General features: G+C 43.3%; 1 protein-coding gene and 1 pseudogene across 1 annotated transcript in view; both read left to right on the top strand.

Moving 5' to 3' along the window:
• The first annotated feature begins 359 nt into the window (after nt 1–359).
• Nucleotides 360–1038, top strand: LOC101963397 (RNA-binding protein with multiple splicing 2 pseudogene; annotated as a pseudogene).
• Nucleotides 1039–18237: 17199 nt separating this feature from the next.
• The window catches only part of Slc1a4 (solute carrier family 1 member 4), a 29566-nt gene continuing 26308 nt past the window's right edge, over nt 18238–21495 (top strand). The window contains exon 1 of the mRNA XM_005322070.5: nt 18238–19075. Coding sequence (XP_005322127.1) covers nt 18549–19075 — 527 coding nt within the window. The 5' untranslated portion in view covers nt 18238–18548. The remainder of the gene's footprint in view (nt 19076–21495) is intronic.

The raw sequence follows: 21495 nt of genomic DNA, 5'->3' as shown, positions 1-21495 counted from the left end.
AAAGGCATTTATTGATTTAAAGTTCATTCCAAAAGGTGGCTGCCAAATGTACCTTTTTTGTGAGGGAGGAGGTATCGGGGATTGAACCCACAGATGCTTTACCCTGTGCTACATCCCCAGCTCTTTTTATTTTTACTTTGGAAAAGGGTCTCACTAAGTTGCTTAGGGCCTCCCTGATTTGCTAGGCTGGACTGGAACTTGTAATTCTCCTGCTTCAGCCTCCAGAGCCACTGGGATTACAGGCACGAACCACCATGCCCGCCAGACTTTAAAAGTGAACTTTATACATCCCAGCCCGGTCCAGGCGCCAGGCTCGCCCTCCTTGTTCCCTTCCCCTAACCACCCCCTCCCCCTTCACCATGAGCAACTTGAAGCCTGACAGCCAGCACAATCCTGGAGGAGGAGGTTCGGTCATTGTCAGTGGCCTCCCTGCGGACATTAAACCCAGAGAACTCTACCTGCTCTTCCGGATGTTCAAAGGACATGAAGGGTCCCTGATCAGGCTCACCTGGAGACAGCCTGTTGGTTTTGTCATCTTTGACAGCCAGGCAGGAGCAGAAGCCTCCAAGAATGCACTGAAGCCTATTCTCTTTGATCCTGAGAACCCACAAACCCTGAGGCTAGAGTTTGCCAAAGCCAACACCAAGATGGCCAAGAGCAAGCTTATTGCAACACCAAATCCCACCAGTGTTCACCCTGCCCTAGGAACACATTTCATCGCCCAGGATCCCTATGACCTGATGGGGGCTGCTCTCATCCCTGCATCCCCAGAGGCCTGGGCCCCTTATCCTCTGTACACCACAGAGCTGACCCCAGCCATCTGTGTTCACCTACCCAGATGCCACTGCAGCTGCTGTTGCTGGCCTACATGCTCAGGTGCACTGGTACCCCTCCTCCGACGGCACCCAGCAAGGATGGAAGTATCCCAGTTCTGTTGGTTCTAGAACTATGTGGTGGGGCCAGAATAGGGCCCTGAGCTTCCACCGCCCCCTGCGGCCTGTGCAGAGCTGCTGCTTCTCGGGAGACTGTGAATCTTAAACCTGACTCAGTGAACGGCTTCCTGTTCCTTTCCCTCTTCCTCAGGCTTGTTCCACCCCAAACCCTTCTCCAAGGCCTCCCTGGAGGATTTGAGGGCCTTCTTGCTGGAACAACCAGCCCCAGCTAGGAGCCTCACTGTGACCCAGCAAGCCCTGACCTGACCTCCCACTCAAACATGCTTCTTAAGCTCTCCCTCAAGGAAAACAGGCATTTAATTTTGCACGTTTTCTGGCATGAATTCAGACACTTCAACTTGTGTATATGTGAGTGTACAGTTTGTCCTCACAGTGTCTCCATAGCAACAGGTCCTAGCTTATGGTGCCTGGTCCCTCCCTCCACACCCCGCCCCTACACCCACCAGGCTTCGTAGAGGCCTGAGCCCTGTGGCCACTTCTCCCCTGAAGACCCCTGCGCCACACACACTTCCAGGCTCAGCAACCACCACACGACATTTGCCTTGTCATTTGGAATCAGTCCTCTACTTCCTTCTCAGATGGGCCAATAACTATAAGAAAGTCCTCTCCTCTGCCCATCTTGCTGACCTCTCCACAGGGCGCCCTACCCCCAACACTGCTCCTTGTTTTTTCCAAACCTTAATATCAAAACGTGAAAAGGGTTTTTGTACTCTGGGTAACAAAATATTTATGCATCATAAAGGATTTTCATGTGTGTACTATTAATTATTAAAGAGACCTTGTTCGCCTTGTCAGATAAGTTTAATGTTTGGTTGGAGGCATGAAGAAGAAAAGGGTTTCCATTCTTCAGCAGCGAGCCTTTGCGTCAGGCGTGGGTTTAAGAAAAATAAAGAAAAAAAATTTTTTTTGAACTTTAAGAAATTTGAACTTTAATTCATAGGACAAGATCATTTTATTTTAAACCTTAATTCCTTTTAGACATTAGCTCAAAACTTAGAATTTGAGTTCATTAGACTGAATTAAATGAATTAATTCTAAGACTCTACTCCCATGGGAATTTGATAATTATAGAGATGTTTATGTTCAAATTTGGGCCCTCTCTGTTAGAATTGTATTACCAGTAATCTTTTTACTATTTAACTGATTGCAAAACCAGTTAAGCACAGTAGTAGTGTGGCTGGATGTAGTTTTAGATAGAAAAATAGAATTAGGGGCTGGGATTGTGGCTCAGAGGGAGAGCACTCACCTTGCATGTGGGAGGCCCTGGGTTCGATCCTCAGCACCATATAAAGATAAAATAAAGATATTGTGTCCACCTATAACTAAAATAAATAAATAAATAAAAAGAAAAATAGAATTAGCTTTGTCCCAACCTGATCTGAGAACATGTGGCAGATTTTATTTTATAAAATAGATCCCACCAGCTCTGTAACTCAGTGGTAGGGTGCTTGCCTAGCATGTGTGAAGCACGGGTTCCGTCCCCAGCCCCAGGCAAAACAAACTAAAACGTAAAATAGGCCCGTAGTGAAATGAGCCAGACACGAAAGGACAGGTGTTTATGACTAGATTTTTATGAGGTCTATCTAAGTAGTCAAACTCACAGAGACAGGAAGTAGAATGGGATTGCCAGGGGCTGGGGACAGGAGGGAACAGGAATTTGGTGTTTAAAGGGTAGAGAGGTTGAGTATGGGCATGTGAAAAAGTTCTGGAGTCGGATGGTGGTGATGTCTGCACACCAATGTGAATGCACTTAATGCCACTGAAGGGTACACTAAAGAATGGTTAAGTTAGGGCTGGGGTACAGCTTGATGGTAGAGTATTTGCCTAGGATACACAAGGACCTGGTTTCAATCCCCAGCAATATATATATTAAAACTTAAGTTGTGTATGTTTTGCCACAATTTCTTTTTTAAATAGGGGGAAAATGGCTCACAATACTGTTTCCAGTCACATGTGCTCTTCCCACACCTTGCTACTCTCCCATTAAGAGCTAGAGTCTCTGTACAGAGTGTGAGGACTGCAGGCGGGATGCTGGGGGAATTCCGAGACTCAGGCATAAAGGCATACAATTCATGCAAAGAATCCAGCCCAGCTGTTATCTAAGAGGCAACTGTATTCTGAACCCAGAACTGGTAAAGAGAATAACAATGGATGGTTGTTTTCTAACACTAAATTTGTAAGAGTCTATGATGTAGCAATTATAACTGGAACAAAAATGATTTAACTAATTTTTTTTTTATCTGACTCTTTCATTCTCTGGGTTGTCTTCATCCCTTCCTGAGATGAAATATACACTGGCCAGCAGTGGTCCTGAGAGGACATTCAGAGGTCCATTCCAATATCAGAAGGTGGGAGCAACACCCTCTAGCTCTTAACCACTGAGCCACATCCCAGCCCTTTTTATATTTTATTAGAGCCTCACTAAGTTGGTGAGGCTGGCTTTGAACTTGCAATCCTCCTTCCTCTGCCTCCCAAGCCACTGGGATTACAGACATGAGCCACTACTCTGGGCAGGTGATGACACACTTGATAAACTCAAAGCAATGAAAGAACAAATAGCTGGATACCCTGTTCCCCCTGCTCCTCACATTTCCTGTGGAAACATCCACCTGAGCCCCACTCTTGGCCTCTCTCCCTCTCCTTTCTCAGTATTCCTTTCAGAAGGGACATCTGATTGGCGAGTCTGAGAGAAAGATCTAGGCGTGCTGATCCCAGTCCCTTCTTCTCTGCTTTTGGGATGGCCTGGGTTCTGGTTGACATCTCTGCCATACAAAAATGAATCATTTGCCTAGTGGATCCCCTGACTGGGGAATGTCACTTCAGCCCTCTTGGAAGTAGGCCTTAGCCCTGTTCCCTTAGCAGCTTTATAGATAATAAAAGTGATAATTAAATTTCCAGCTGCCAGACTTCCGTGTCTGCATCTCAAATAATTCAAAATTCAGAAGGGAAGGAGAAGGGTATGTAATTTCTTTGACATCAACAGTTCCTGCCTATCCTTCAAATCTTCTCCTTGTTCTTTAAGACCCAAAGCGAATGCCAGCCCGGATGCCCCTCCTTCCCAGGTTGGCATGACCTGACCTCTCGTTGTTGTTTTTCCTGGATTCCTTTTTAGGTACTTGTAACATCTGGCTTTAAAGTCATCTGTGCACTTCTCATCCCTCATTACTACCTGGCATAGCTCGTCTTCAGCTGTGATAACTGGGCTTTGAAACAACCAAACTTCCTTTTACTGTCCTGCACTCATGTTATTTGCCAAATGCAGACTCTCATGCATCAGCTGGCAAAATGAATATTCCCAGGGATCTCACAGCAGAGTTGCTCGCCAGCCAGTGGCTGGTCTGTAGTTTCATCACTTTTATTAGGATGCCAATCAATTATTTAATATTTTATTACATTTTCAGTGATTGATAAAATAAGTGTTAAGCAGAAAAATAAAAACGTTCAACCTGATGATAAAAAATAAAGATCTCATAAACTTGATGTTGTTTAGGTCAAGTTGGAAATCGTGAGGCACACTGAATGCTAGGGATATTAAACCCCTATTTGAATATTTCATTTGACTGTGTTTGTGAAGAAAAATGGGCAAAATGGAAAGGACTAGTAGAACACGGCATATTAATCAGGTTCTGCAGAGGACCAATAGGATCAATAGAGAGAGAACAATAGAGATAAAATTGTTAAAATAGTAATATAGTTGTGTTGTGTGTAGTTAACTACAATATAAGAAAAGGAATGTGATGAATCACCGCTTTATTAGTTTGACATGTGTTTTTACTGGTGAGTTAGTTAAGACTTTGTGGTTGTAAATTACAGAAGCAATGAAGCTACTTGGAGTAAATAGGGAATATATTAAGGGACTGGAGTGTATCCCAGAACCCAACGGCAGGAATGCTAAGAGGTCTTGAGAAGGACTAGAATCAAGAACTGAAGGGCCATCTGAGTTCTGCCTTGTCTCTGCTTTCCTCTGTGATTCTGTTGCATCCTCATCACCCCTGCAGTCTGGTTTCTCTGACCCCTGGTCCACTTGATGGACCAGGCTTGCTGCCTTCTTCTCTCTGCGGCTTCTGGAGATGTTACACTCCCATGTTAATAGTAGTTCATAGTGTCTCAGCCCAATTCTACAGTCCCAAAGAAGGAACACTGACTAGCATGTCCTGAGTCTGGTGGCCTCCCCTAGTTCACTCAGCCCTGGCCAACAGGTGACACAAACTTGACTGCCTCTGAGAGAGGAATGGCTGAGCATATACATCAAACTGTGCCTTAAAATTTGGAAGTATTGCCGAGTGTAGTGGTGTATGTCTAGAACCTCAGTAACTTGGGAGACTGAGACAGGAGGATCATAATTTTGAGGCCAGCCTGGGCAATTCAGCAAGATATCCTATTTCAAAAATAAAAAGGATTGGGGATATAGCTCAGGTAAAGCAACTCTGGGTTCCATCCCCAATACTGGGAGTGGGGGATGGGACTCAGCTTGCAGTGACTTTGAGACCAAAGGAAATGGCATGGAACATAACCATGATCCAAAATAGCCAACAATATTCAGAATGTTGAATAATTAACTCAGTCTCAAGCCATCACAAAAAAAATATCCATCCATCAGATGGACAGGCTAATCAGGATAGTGACAGCTATACACAACTAGGAGTGGGCTGAGCATTAGTCCTGAGATGGCCCCCAAAGATAGAGGAGCATGTGCCCAAGGGACCCCTGTACCATGACACGGTCACTTAGGCACCCTTCCTACACCATCATGAGAAGGACTAAGAGGAGGAGGACCGCTTGGATTTCAGCATCCACGGGATGCTATTATGTGTAGAAAAGAACACAAGATGTTATTCATGTTTCCATTAACAATGAACTAGCTTATAAACCTATCAACCTAAATTTTTTCAAAAGGCTTTAAGCTCAACATATGAATTTTATATATTTATAGATCTAGTAATTCCTTGTATTAAAATAAAAAGTACTCACTTTTGCTTTCTTTTTAATTTATTCTTAATAAGCTTATACATTTTATAGATGAATTGCTCCCTAAACATTTAACACATTTACAAACTCAATTAATTAAATTCCTTTAGAGATTTCAAACCTCGGTCACAAACATAGCATATCTGAATTCTCCTAAGTTTCAAACATCAAAAACAGACTTATAAATCTAGCAAGTAAAATCTTCCTAATTATTCAAGTGACTTATAAACCTTGGAAAGCAGATTTACAAATTTAATAAATAAACCAGATTATCTTAATCAACAAGAGCATCATAAAGGAAAAAACCATATGAGCAGTATAAAAATTCAAAATTTGTAATTATACTTATATAAACACAATTTACACCAAGTTGTCAATGCTGTTAATTCATTACTTAATCTAGGAGTTATAAATTACTCATGTAATCAAGGGGAACAGCATTGCCATATTAAGCATATTAATTGAGTTTATGAACTCCAGATACTGAAGGTCCCCAGGGCTCAGTCCTTGAACTTCCTATCACCTGGTCGTCTTATTTAGTCCTATGGCTTTAAATACCATCTATGTGCTGATGACTGCTTCCTTTGCATACCTCCAGATCCAGGAGGCATGTTGAGCACCCATATTCCTGATCTTCCTTTTCCAGACATTAAGTAGAATCGTGCTTCCTCACCCCCTTGAAGGCCACGTGATTGACTTGAGCCAAGGAAAAGCAATGGGTCATTTCAAAGTGAATGTATGTATTTCATTGCTGGCATGAGACTCCCATTTTTTCCTTCCTCTGGCCATAGCAGTAGTCCAGATATTTGAGCTTCTCTTATTCCTTGACCCAGAGGGGAAATAACATGGAACGGAATCCTACATGTGACAAACGTTTGTGTTAATCCAATGAGATTTTGCAATTGTTCCTGCAGCCTTGGACATCACACTTATCTGCCCAGACTTCTCAACTCTAGAAATAAAGATCACAAATGTTGATTCAATATCTCCACTCAGACATCTAGAAATGAAGTTTCAGAGGGCACTAAAGAGAAATAATTGCCATATCAAACCCATTTTTTTTTCGTGGTGGTACTGGGGATTGAACCCAGGGCACTCTATCACTGAGCTACATCCCCAGCCTCTTTTATTTTTGTGTTTTGAGCAGGGTCTTGCTAAGTTGCCTAGGCTGTTCTCATATTTTTGCTCTTTCTGCCTCTCAAGTAACTAAGATTACCAGCAGGCAGAATGTATATTTTTCAGAGGTCTCATTAGCCAGGGAAAATAGAAATCACACTAGGAATTTCCAATGGAAGAGATATAATACAAGTAATTGATTGCAAAGATGTCAAGCAACTGGGAGGAAAAACAAAAAAAACAGGAAATGCTGCAGCCAGCCAGAGGTTAGAGGGCAGCAGCTACCACATCCAGGACTGGGGAGGAAAAGGGAAGAGGCGGTATTAGTAGAACCAGGACTTCAGAGGACAGAGTTTTGCAGGGCTAATGCTTAGACATCTCCCTGCACAGGTGGTACTCTGCCCTCTGATGAGGAGGTAGAGCTGGATGTGAGTTTGAACTGTTGGGAAGGTGTATGAATACACCACATTTTCTTTAATCCATTCATAAATGAACATCTGAGTTGCTTCTACATTTTGACTATTGGGAGTAATGCTGCTATGAATATGGGTGCTATGGATTGACTGTCTCCTCCAAAAGTTCATGTTGCAACCTTACTTCCCAAATGTATATATTAATATTATTTGGCGATAGGCCTTTGGGAGGTAATTAGGATTACATGAGATCATGAAGGTGGGGTCCCCATAATGACATTAGTATCTTTACAAGTAAAGGAAGAGTGTCCTGAGCTAACACATTTTCTCTGTCTCACCATGTGTTGCTTTGTGCCATGATGTGATACTGGATAAAGGCCAACCTGATGCTGGCATCAAGCTCTTAGACTTCCCAACCTCCAGAACCATGAGATAAATAAAGCTCTATTCTTTATAAATTACGTGGTCTTGAATATTTTGTTATAGCAGCAAAATGGACTAAGACCAATGAGTATATATATTTTCTTCTCTTTTATAATCCCTTTTGTCCCTCCTTATATAGGTGACTTGCGTCCTTTGACATGTCCGACCTATCATCTTCTTTCATCCCAAAATAAAATTCATAGGTGATATTGCCTATTCACCACATAATTTAAAGAAAATTCATGTAACCAAATGATATGTGTTTCATTGTAAGTGCCTGGGAATGATCACACAGGGGAATTATAACAAAATAACCAGATATTTGCCTATTGCCCATGGTGACTGTGCCCACAAAGGTCAACAATCTCAGAAGTATTATATTACTGTTCAAATACCACAAGCAGCTATGCTTGGTGGCATGAGCTCCCCAAATGGGTAACCAACACTTAATAAAGTCTGAAGCAAAGCGGTCTTTCTTCAATGTCCATGACAATTGCAATCTTAGAAAATTTATGCCCATTTACATTGGGCAAAAAAAAAAATATTTAAAGTTTCTGGGTAAAGCAGAATTAGATTCTTGGCTCAGATAACTTTAAACAGATAATTCCCCTTGGAACTATGGCATTGGAACTCATGGAAGACACAGGAAGATGGCTTGGGCATTGCAGGATCTCAAGTGTTCCTGACTCATGCGCTCTAAAGGCCAGTAGCCTTCTTCAATCATTGACAGCCAAGAGATGCTCTTGGGCATTCCCAAAATGCCCCTGGGAGGCAGAACTGCCTATATTAAGAACGACCCTTCTACAGGTGTAGTCTCCATGTTTCTGTCAGTTACGTCTTAACCACAAAAATGCTGTGGAATTTCAGGGGCCATAAGAAAGCACCTTGCAGACTTATCAGCGGGCAGCTGACTTTGCCTAGAGGTTCCTCAACAGCTGGGCTGCATCTTCCTTTGACTGCAAGACAGCCCAGGATGTTTGCTCCCAAACTTCCTTCCCTCAGGGGGAACTCCCATAGGGGAACTTCACTCAGGGGGACTTTCTTCAGGGGCATTGCCTCTGATGGCTCTCCCAGCCCACAGCTCCCTCCCCATTCTCTCTCTCCAGTAAGGCATCTGCCCCAGGAAAATCCTTACACATTTTATTCCATCTTGGCATCCTGGAAGATGGAACAACACAGTAACCAAGGACCACAAAATCTTCCAGGCATACAGCAGTGTTTATGTTTATGTCCTGTTTTGGAGGTGAGGGAGTGGAACCCAGACAGTGCTGGGAGTGGACTGGTTGGTATTTGAACTAGGACAATCTCCACTGTGGTGACTGGGGGATGCACCTGTGCTCTGTGCCTCACGCTCCCGAAGGTGGAGCCAGGCATGGTCTCATGGTGACAGCACAGGCACAAGGGAGCAGCTTAATATCCCTATAAACCCAAGTCAAACCTCCACTCCTCTCAGGTCAGTTACAGAGAAAATCACATGGCTGAGCTCAGATTCGGAGCCGGAGGGCCCTGACACATAACACGACAGAAGGTCAGGATGCAGGGCTTGTTGAAGAACTGGACTCTTTTGTAATCCCCGCAATGTCTGTACATTTTTCTTTTAAGTAAAGTACCATTCTTGCCTGGGCGCAGTGGCGCAGGCCTGTAATCCCAGCTGCTCAGGAAGCTGAGGCAGGAAGATCACAAGTTCAAAACCAGCCTCAGCAACTTAACAAGGCACTAAGCAACTCACCGAGACCCTGTCTCTAAATAAAATCCGAAATAGGGCTGAGGATATGGCTTAGTGGTTGAGTACCCCTGAGTTGAATCCCCAGTATCCCCCACCAAAAGTGCCATTCTTTTTCAATTTTTACCAACATTATCACCACCCTTACAATTTTCTATAATCACATCATTATACCATCGCTTTTTTTTATAAGAAAAATTTATGTTTTTAGTCTGAAATTCTGAGTATTCATTCTTTAAACTGGGAAAGACTATGTTGTAGTGACTTGCGAGTTAAAGTCAATTTCTCCTCCATGCAATGACCCAGTGCGTGACTGCCTGTGACAAAGATTAGATCAGCCACAAATAGCAAAGAATTATCAGAATCTTGAAACTCCTTCCACACAAAAGTGCAGAAAGTTAGGACATTAATTTTTTTATATAAATTCAATCAGATTCAAAGTTGTCCCTCGATAACATCACTTACTCATAAGACAACATTCTTTCTTAAGTAGGAGGAAAATCTGTTGTGTTCTAGGTCAGTAGCTAAGAATTATATCTAATCCTGGTTAGCCAAGATTATATCCAATGCCCGTGGCTGTGGGCACTGTGTATAAGCATCATTTGTCATGTGAAAATAAGTGGAGAACCAAAGCCAGAGGCCGTAGTGACCTCTCTGCTTCAAACTCCTATAATTATACCTTTGCCAAAGTTACTCAACTGTGCATGCCACAAAATCAAACAAAGTCTTTTCCTCACCACTTATATGTTCTTGTAACAAAAAACAATGTTTTATAATTTCAAAAAAATTTTAACCCACCGAAAAGTTTCCAGAGCAAAACAGTGAACAACCATACACTCCTCATCCAGTTTCACCAGCTTCTAACATCTGGCCTCTGCTGCTAACATTACCCTCTTCATATTTACACATTCCCCTTTGCAGTCCTCTTGAGAGCCATATGCGGACTCCATGATACTTAGCTCCTATGCCCCTTCAATAATGGAAATACAAATTAGTTTATGTCTAGGTTTTATGGACAGCTCTGCCCTAAGCTCAGGAATATGCATTTTAACTTCCTATCAAAGTAATGCTATCTCTCTTTTTTTTTGTATTAACTCTGTGAGCCTTGAAGAATGATTTGTCTTCTTAGTAAACAACTCTGTGAACATTTGGTTGTATTGTTGAATTAAATCCCTACTCTTAGAAAATGCTAGCCCAACTAATTTACATTTCCATATTGAAGTCGTGTTTTTGGGCATTCCTATTTCACTTGGCTTCTCTAAGAAGAAAGCATTAGTTGACATATTTTAGCCAATCTCTAAACCATAGGAACAAACCATTACTTCTGGTTCGTCCTGCTTTTTGCTACTACTCAGACAAAATTCCCTGTTTAGTGTTGATTCAAATTATTTATCTGAATCTGAGCCTGACCTTTTGGTTCTAGGAGCATCTTTACAACACCCCTCACTTTTCTCTCTTCCTTTTTTAAAAAAAAAAAATTGGGGGGTAGAGATGACACTGAAGGACTCTAAAGGAAGGACTACAGATTACACAGTCACCAGTACTTTGATGCCAATGTATACTAAGTTGTCCTTACTAGGAAAAAAAAACCTCATTTATTATTTTGGATTTTCTCTTTGCTGACTCTGAATGCTAAGTAATCTAATGTATTTTAAAAACAAATATTCTGCCAGGCATAGTGGTACATGCCTGTAATCCCAGAGGCTCAGGAGGCTGAAGCAGGAGGATCAAAGCCAGCCTCAGCAATTTAGGGAAGTGCTAAGCAACTCAGTGAGACTGTCTCTAAATAAAATACAAAAAAGGGCTGGGAATGTGGCTTAGTGTTACATGTCCTTAGGTTCAATCCCCAATACCAAAATAAAAAATTACATATAGATAGAATTCTAATTTCTATAAAGCTATATTTATAGAAAAAATACAAAAACATAAACTGACATTTAACTTTTAAATACAGTTGTTAAACTATCTGATATCTTTCGGTAAAGAAGTACTCTAGAATCCAAATTTGCCCAAGATACAGAATATAATTTTCTTTTTTTCTATAATGACAAAAAAAGATAATTTCTACTATGTGATTCCACTGATTACTCTAGTGACCCTAGTGAATAATGTAGGAAAAACACAACAAGCCTGTGTGGTGATGCACATCTGTAATCCCAGCTACTTGGAACACAGAGGAAGGAGAATCACAAGTTTAAGGCCAGCCTGGGCAACTTAGCAAGACCCTTTCTCAAAATAAAAACAAAAACGCCGTGTACACAGCTCAATGGCAGAGTACTTGCCCAGCATGCGCAAGGTCCTGGGTTCAATTCCCAGTACTGAAAGAAAAAAATAATTGAACTGGTTATCAATGTGAAAATAGAACTGAAATAATCTCATACTAGCAGAAGCCAGCATGTGGGTGTGTCTCACAAGCTATTCTCAGATACATAAGTAATTGACAGTGACAACCAGTCACTTTGACAAGATAGGAATAACACCAAGTAAAACCTATACCATTGCTTAAATTAGGGAAAATTGATTTTCATGATGGATGATGATGTGATGGTTTCAAGTGCATGACTAAATGTGCCAAAAAGACCTATTTTTAAATTTTTAATGGACCAGTAAAAATTAAGTATATTTATGGTATACAACATATTTTAATATATGTGTATATTGTGGAAGGTTAGATAGAGCTATTTCATATAAGCATTACCTCAAATCCATTTTGCATGTGGTGAGAACAATTAATATTTACTCTCTTAGCAGTTTTCCAGCATACAATATATTGTTATTTTAGTTGCCACGATGTATAATAAATCTCTGGAACTTGTCCTCCTATCTAACTAAACTTTTGTGTCCTTAGATTAACAGCTCCCTAATCCCACCATCACTCCCAGTCATTCAACTCTGTTTCAATAAGTTAGACACACACACACACCACCACCACCCCCTCTTTTTTTTTTTTTTTTTTTTAGTTGTTGATAGAACTTTATTTATTTGTGGTGCTGAGACTCAAACCCAGTGCCTCCCACATACTAGGCAAGCGCTCTACCACTGAGCTACAACCCTAGCACCTGAGTTAGACCTTTTTTACAGAGCACATACAGGTGAAATCATGAAGCATTTGTCTTTCTATGTCTGGGCTATTTTACTTAATATAATATCATCCAAGTTCATCCAGGTTGTTGCAAATGACAAGATTTCTTTCTTTTTAAAAACTAAATCTAAATAGTATTCTATCATATATATACACCACATTTTCCTTATTCACTGACCCACTGAGGAACAATTAGATTGATCCCATATTTTGTCTATTATATATAGTGCTGCAATAACCCAAGAGTGCAGATATCTCTTCTCTCTCCGTGAACACATATACTGAGTTCATTTCCTTTGAATATATACCCAGTATTTAGGATTGTTGGATCATATGGTAGTTCCATTTTTAATTTTTTGAGGACTCTCCATACTGTTTTCTGTAATGACTGTACTAATTTATTTTCACATCAATGATATACAAGTACTTTTTTCTTCACCTCCTTATCAATAGTTGTTATTTTTCTTCTTTTTGATGGTAGTCATTCTGACAGGCATGGGATTATATTTTACTGTGGCTTTAATTCACATTTCCAGACTATCAGTGATCTTGAGCATTTTTCACATACCCATTGGCCATGTATGTCTTTGAGAAATGTCTATTCAAGCCCTTTGCCTTTTTTTTTTCTTTTTTTGCAGTGATGGGGATTGAACTCAGGGTATTGTGCATGCCAGGCAAGCACTCTACCAATGGAGCTATGTCCCCAGCCCCTCCCCCCACCCTATACCCATTTTTTAGGTATGCTTTTGACTTCCTCTTGAGTTGTTCAAATTTTTTATATATTTTGGAAATTAACCTCTTATTGTATTATTGTTTGAAAATATTCCCTCCCGTTCTCTAGGTTATTTTCTTCACTCAGTTGATTGTTTTCTTTGATTTGCAGAAGCTTTTTGGTCTAAAAGTAATCTCATTTGTTTTTTGTTTTGTTGACAGTGTTTTTGGAATCATATTCAAAAAACCATTGCCCAGACCAATGTCACTGAGCTTTCCAGCATATTTTCATTTTTTTTTCCTTTTGCATTGGGGATTGAACCCATGGTCACTTAACAGCTGAGCCACATCCCCAGCCCTTTTTCATATTTTATTAGAGACAGCATCTCCCTGAGTTGCTCAGAGCCTTCTTGCTAAAGTGCTGCGGATGGCTTTGAACTCATGATCCTCCTGCCTCAGCCTCGCCAGTCACTGGGATTACAGACGTGCATCATTGAGGCTGGCTCCCCCATTTTTTCTTCTAGTAGTTCTGTGGTTCCAGGTTTTGCATTTAAATCATTAATCCATTTTGAGCAGATTTCTTTCTTTCTTTTTCTTTTGTGGGTACTGGGGATTGAACTCAGGGACACTTAACCACTGAGCCACATCCCTGTCCCTATTTTGTATTTTATTTAGAGACAGGGTCTCACTGAATTGCTTAGTGCCTCGATGTTGCTGAGGCTGGCTTTGAACTTGCGATCCTCCTGCATCAGGTTCCTGAGCCGCTGAAATTACAGGTTGAATAGATTTCTGTATATGGTCTGAGGCATGGGTGATTTCATTCTTCTGCAAGTGGATATGTAATTTCTCCAGCATCATTAATTAAAAAGACTGCCAAAGGAACTTTCCAATAGACTTGTCCAAAAAGATTCCAGAGCTGACAAACTTTTGGAAATATTGATTTATATATGTTACTCTGGCCTGCAAAATATAAACAATTTAGTAGGAATGTTACTGGGGATCAAAGATGGCTGAAAATGTTTTGCTACTCCGCCCCTAGAGTGGTGTTTAATTCTCCTCCTTAGAATTTGGGCTGGCTTTAGTGACTTGCTTGACAACAGAATGGGAAAGAAATGATACTCTAGGACTTTGTGGCTAGATCAAAAGCCTTGCAGATTCTACCTAGTTTCTTAGACTACTCATTCTGAGAGACACCAACTACTCAGGTTTGACTGTCTAAGAAGACCAGACCACAAGGAAGCCCAAGCTAGCCACACTGACAGAGAAAAATGCCTAGCCAGCCACAGCTAGCCCAGGTGCCATTTGAGTAAATGCAAGAGCCATTTTGAAGATTCCAGCTTCAGTAGATGTGACAATGGGAAAGAACCAAAGATCCTAGTGGATAGCCAGAACTTGGAACCCTCCCGTCTCAGCCTCTCACATTACTGAGATTACAGAGGTAATCCACTGTGCCCAGAACACATTCTTAATGTGTTCCCAGCTATCTCCAGCCATTAAGCACCCCAGCTGAGGTTTCAGTCATCAGGGAGCAGAGATGAGATCCACTGCCATGCCCTGTTGAATTTCTGGCCCATAAAGTCAGAAGCATAAGAAAAGGATTGTCATTTTATGTCATTCTATTTAGGGATGGTGGTTGTTTTATGCTGACACACACAAAATTATGGAGCTGAGCATGGTAGCACATGCCTGTAATCACAGTGGCTAGGAAGGATGAGGCAGGAGGATCACAAGTTCAAAGCCAGACTCAGCAATTTAGTGAGGCATTAAACAATTCAGTGAGAACCTGTCTCTAATAATATATATAAAAGGGCTGGGGATGTGACTCAGTGATTAAGCGCCCTTGGGTTCAATCCCCAGTACAATATATATACATACATACATACAGCAAGCAGAGCTGAAGAAAGGGGAAATCAGAAAGTCAATGTGAAGGATATTGTGTTTGAACTGGGACTGGTAAGAAAGCGCCTCTCCCCCCAAATGTGGGCGCAGCACACAATCCTATTTTTGTTTCACAAGTAGAGGACACAGGTCTAGACAGTAAGCTGAAGCCAGATCATGGCAGACCTTGAATGCTTCAATGACAGGGTGAGGGACACATTCTTCTTCTTTTTTTTGGTACTAGGGATTGAACCCAGGGGCACTTAACCACAGAGCCACATCCTCAGCCCTTTTTCTTTCTTTCTTTTTCTTTTTTTTTTTATTGAGACAAGTTCTCAGTAAGTTGCTGAAGCTGGCTTTTAACTTGGAACCCTCCTGTCTCAGCCTCCCACATTACTGAGATTACAGAGGTAATCCACTGTGCCCAGAACACATTCTTAATTATTTGGGAGCCAATAAAAGCTTTTGAACAAAAAGTGATATGAAGGAGTCGTCCTCCAGTATTGTTCTTTTTTTTTTTTTGTAGTTTTAGATGGACAGGATACACTTATTTTATTTATTTTTATGTAGTACTGATAATTGAATCCAGTGCCTCACACATGCTAGGCAAGCGCTCTGCCACCGAGCTACAGCCCCCGCCCTCCAGTAGCTTTCTTTTATGCTTCTTCAAAAACATCAGCCCATCTTTTAACTGAGTGCATGCCTATGCAAATAAAATGATTACATCTCCTATCTTCTCTTGCAGCTAGGTATGGTCATTTTTACTAAATTTTCAATAAGAAATATGAGAGAAATAATGTGTACAACTTTTAGGAAGTATCATGTCACCATGCCTCCCTGCTACCTTGGTTTTGGGGGAATAAATAGAACACATGGCCTCACACATTCTAGGTTCTAGGCAAGTGTGCTCTGCCACTGGGCTACAGACCCTGCTTTTATTTGTTTATTTTTATTTTGAGACACTGTCTCGCTAAGTTGCCCTGGCTGGCCTAGAACTTGGAATCCTCCTGCCTCAGCCTCCTGAGTAGCTGGGATTACAGGTGTTCTTAAAGGGAGAATGAATGCCCTCATTGGTACATTTTTTTTTTCCCCTAGAAGATTACCCTTAGGCAGGGCAAATTACAGAATGGCTGAAACAAGAGAAACATTGGAGGAAGGAAGGCTGATTAGGAGAACTCAATAGCCTAGATAAAAAGTGAGGAAGTAAGAACTAAGCCAGTATGATAGCAAAGGGAATGGATGGGAGGGAGGAATGTGATAAATATTGCGAAAGGAATGTCTGTGGGACTTGGCAACAGATCAGAGGAGAGAAGACACCAGAGGGGGAAAATCAAAGGTCTTTGAAATTTCACACACAGGTTACTGGGTCATCAATGATATTGGTAACAGAAACAGGGAAATCAGATTGGTAAGCAGGCTTGAGGAAGGCAACCATAAATTTGGTTTTGAGTGTGTTCAGTTGAGATACACAGGATATCCAGGTGGAGATGTTAAAGTAGGCAGTTGGAAAGTTATTTCTAGAGCATAATTTGAGAACTTTTGCATAAAGGGGGTAGTCAAAGGAAGAAGATGATGGGCAAAATAGGGCGTGTGTCTGTAGAAATTACTCTTTTTTTTAGGGCACAGAAAAATAAATTGGTTCTGGTAAACCAGATAAAAAATATGTAGGCTCTTTACCAGACGCATCCCTTCCCTTCCACCAAAACCCCCTATTAGTTCTAGCCAACAGCTTACCGGCTTCAAGTAATGAACCAGGAACTGTCCCAAAATTTGGACAGCTCCAAAAGTTCCTTATGAAGGCGTCTTAATTTGCACAAGTATGTCATGATATGTTTTAAGATGACTCCTTTCCCACAAGAAATCGAGAGTAAGTAGCCTTCCTCCCCAAGTGAGGTACATATTAAAACTTTCACAGACATCATAAAAGAATAACTCTTTTCAAAAGTAGAATGAGAAAATATAAATACAAACGTAGCACAGTAAACAGACTCTGCAGAGATTTCCCTTATATCTGCGGTGGCCAGAGCAGATGTTAAATAAAGGATAAAATAAAAAAGAAATCAATTGGACGTGAGCAATAAGGAACCACATTTCAGGATGGTCAAACTGCTGTCTGCAATGCTTACGCGCCACGGCGGGCTCCGGGATGAAGAGGTTAACGGGGCTTGTGTTTCAGCTGCGGTTACGTGGCAGAAACGCACAAGTGGTGGCGCGCGAGCTCTTTCTTCTAGAAGAATTTTACGCCTTCAGCCCGTATACCGCAGAAAAGGGCCGAGCAATTCAGGGGACTTCCGAAGTCCCAAGTCACACAGCCAGGCGCCCCGGGCGCTCCATTTGGCGCCACCGCAAGTACCCTTTCATTTATGGGTAAAGCTTTGCTAGAGCCCTTAGTGAGCAAGTGGTAAGGCTTCTTTCATCCATCCACGCACCCATCCACCCACCCACCCCTCTTTTGTCTCTGGGCCAGGGACTGTGCTGGGCACCATAGCGTGCTTTACCGCCCCAAACCCCACAAGACTCAGGAAAAAAAAAAAAAAAAGATTTTACTCCAGAAGGGGAGGCAATGGAATGATCGCCCTGGATCCTCTTCTCCGCTCACATCCCCGCTCCGAGGACGCAGACGAGCGCTCTCGACCCTGACAAGAAGCCTTCCCCACCCCCATCCCCTGGTTAAAGAACGCTGCGACGTTCCATGTTCTCCTGGCCCTCTGATCCCGAGGGTCCAGACCCCGGCTGGCCCGGAGCGGCCCGGCGGGTGCCAACGAGCCCGGGCCATCCCCCAGGCCGCGCCTCCCGCGCTTGTCCGGGACCAGCTTCCGTTAGCTGGGCCGGCGGATCCCTCAACCCCGCGCCGGACAACCCTAAGGTGGCCGCGAGCTGGCGGCGGCGGTGACTCCCGGGTTCCGATTGGCCGTATCATCGGGGGGCGGGGCAGAGGGCGGGGCGGGGCGGGCTCTGGCCACTCCCCGCTCACTCCCTCCTCCGTCTGCGTCCTCCCGCTCAGCTCCAGCGTTGCATCATCTCCAGCTCGTGGCTGCTGTGAAAAAGGCTGGGCGCGGCGCGGTCCGCTCTGTGCCGGACTGCAACCCGCAATCCACGCCTCTGTTAGCCCTTCCCGCACCTGCTACTCCGCCGAGACCGAAGACCCTAGGGCCGCCTCCCAGACTCTGCCCGGTGTAGCTGGCAGACGCCGCTAGCTCCGCCCGATCCATTCATTGGGAGCCCGTCTTTACAGAGCTCAAGTTCCCTGTCTCCTCCAGCTTGGGGCACACGGCCGCGCCATGGAGAAAAGCAGCGAGACCAACGGCTACCTCGACGGTGCCCAGACAGGGCCTGCAGCGGGGCCTGGCGCACCCGTTACCGCGGTGGGACGCTCGCGGCGTTGCTCTGGCTTCCTGCGGCGCCACGCGCAAGTGTTGCTGACAGTGTCGGGGGTGGTGGCGGGCGCCGGCCTGGGTGCCGCGCTACGCGAGTTAAACCTCACCCGCACACAGATCACCTACCTGGCCTTCCCCGGAGAGATGCTGCTCCGCATGCTGCGCATGATCATCCTGCCGCTGGTGGTCTGCAGCCTGGTGTCCGGCGCTGCTTCTCTGGACGCCAGCTCCTTGGGGCGTCTGGGCGGCATAGCTGTTGCCTACTTTGGCCTCACAACGCTTAGTGCCTCAGCGCTTGCTGTCGCTTTGGCGTTCATCATCAAGCCAGGATCCGGCGCGCAGACCCTTCAGTCCAGTGACCTGGGATTGGAAGACGCTGGGCCTCCTCCGGTCCCCAAAGAGACGGTGGACTCTTTCCTTGACCTGGTCAGGTAATACTACTCATTTAGCCAGAGGCGAAGTGGGTGTCTCCATCCAGATGGTACATGTACACATATATTCTAAGTTAATTGGCTGTTGGTGGCCTATAACTTTTTTATATATATCAAAATAGTGTGAGGAGCCTTTGCATGCTCACCACACCTGTGCAAAACAGCTGGAGTACACCGGCCAATATCAAGGAGCAGGGACACATCTTTTATCAAGAGCCAGTATCACCGTTAGATGAGTGTATGTGTTAGGGAAGAGTATGCCATTCCATCTGTACTTCACTCCTTACACTCAGACTGCCCTCACTGGTTAAAAAGTGTTTGCACCACGACGAATATCTTCACCCCATATTGTCCCCAAAGTGCCCAAAAGCTTCTGGGAGCTATGGGTAAAGTGCCTGTTGGGCCATCCTACCTGCACTTTAGGGCCTTCTCTGATTAAGCCCTTGGGCTGTGAAGGAAGCCGTCAGTTTTCTGAAGAGTTGTCAGTGGACCCTAGGATAACAGGACTGGAGCTGTGTGGGGCCCTTGCCCAGAAACATGCCTTCCTGGGATGTTGCTGCCCACCCAGTCAAGACAACTGAAGAGTATAGTGAGTTTCAAATGACTTTCTTTGTGAGAAGGTGTGTGTTCTAGGGATTGGAACAAAGATGCATCTTCACTTAATTTTGCATCCTTTTGGTGACTCATAGTAGTTATATTTCATCCCTTGAGATGATGTAGTTTCCAAAACCTCACCTCTTTTGGTTTCTCCAATAACCCAAAGTTCACAGATGGGAAGCAGCAGCAGGCAAGCATTTACTAATTTAACCAGGTTTGGTTGAGTGAGGTATCCAGCTGGGGACCTCCCAGTTTCTGCTAATTCTAGATTCTGAGGGTTGGAAGTATGTTTGGTCTTGAGTCATTGAGACAAACCTCATTGCTGAAACTAAAAAGCAGCAAACTCTGGGCAAAGTGACTTGCTTTTCTATTTTTCTGTCTGGAAAATGTGATGACTGTCTGCTACTTAAAAAAGAAAATGTTCATCTAAAACATCAAAAACAACCCAAAATCCAGGACATTTCTACTGGGGAAAGAAAAAAAAATGAGGAGGAGGACCATCAGTCACTTTTGCAGGGAAGAGTTCAGGGATTCTTGGTTGCAGAGGTCTGTGACCCAGGGAGAAAGCATGGTGTTCAGCTCTGCTGGGCTGGTGGTAACTCAGGGGGTGCCTCAATAGTGTTCTATCTCCAAAATATAAATGGTGGTCATAAAATGGGGGCAAGAGCCAAGATAAAGGAGGATACCTCATTCCTACTAGCCCCAGAAAGGACTTATTATTTCCTGGTCATGGTTTTCCATCTAAGCTCCTAAGCTCCTGCTTCTGAAGTGAATATTAACCCAGTGTCATAGCTTAGCAGTCAGTATAGGTTCAACTTCTCAACAACTTGGGCCACACCTGCCTGGGAGGGCTAAGGGAGGCTTTGTCCTGGCTTGTTAGAATAGGTAGTGTTTTATAGTACTTCCAAAGGCCAATTTCATTTAATCCAGCAGCTCATGGATGAAGAAAGGGCAGATGGTATGGTCCTGTTTTACAGGTGAGGAACCTGAGACAGAGAGAGATGAAGCAATTTGTTCAAGGTCATGTAGTGGTTTATCAAAAGATGAATTAGGAAACCTATGGGTCTCCGGTCCTACAGTGCAGGGCTCTGTATTTATCATACTCTCTCTTCCCCCAAGTCAACATGTTATAGTAATGTTTCACATTTGTAGTTTAATGTCACCATCCCAGAAAGATCTGCTTTGGACCAAAAGAGGAACCAGGTCAGTTCTGACTGGGCCAGGTCAGATACCCACTTCCTCCAACCAGGAGTTAAGGATGAATCCCTTAAATGGAGGAAGGTATGCAAAAACTGAAGGAAGGTATGCTCAGTTTTGGTTTCATGCTGAGTGCCTCCGGGGAAGAAACTAGGCCTGAGCCACCTAGAAATGCTTCCTGGGCCTAGAGATTCCTTGAGTCAATTTTTTAAATTTGCTTCCTTCCACAAACCACATGGATGCCGATTTGATATGACTCTGGGCTTATTCTTTGGCAGAGAGAGGCAGGACCCAGTTCTTTCTGCCTGTGGGCAGGTAAATAAAACAAGACTGCCAGGTAATACCTCAGTTATCCTGCATACCCTTGCCTGGCAACTGTCCAGAACTCAAACACCTGGAAGACTAGGAAAATTCCCTGGTGAGTCGGTACAGTTGCCACCAAGGTCTGTGCTCCAGTTCATGGCCTGTCCTGATAGTGGAGTGCCCAGAACTCCCAAGGGGTCTGTCGTGATTTCTTAACTTATATTTTAAAGATGGATCTACAAGTCAGGGATGAAGCAAATAGATATTGATATGTGTGAGTGTGCATGCATGTGCGTGTATGTGTGTTTCACCATATTTTCATT

This window comes from Ictidomys tridecemlineatus, chromosome 12 (assembly GCF_052094955.1).
Source record: "Ictidomys tridecemlineatus isolate mIctTri1 chromosome 12, mIctTri1.hap1, whole genome shotgun sequence".
Lineage (NCBI taxonomy): Eukaryota > Metazoa > Chordata > Mammalia > Rodentia > Sciuridae > Ictidomys > Ictidomys tridecemlineatus.
Note: the sequence above shows the minus strand (reverse complement) of the source record. Positions and strands in the feature narration are given on the sequence as shown.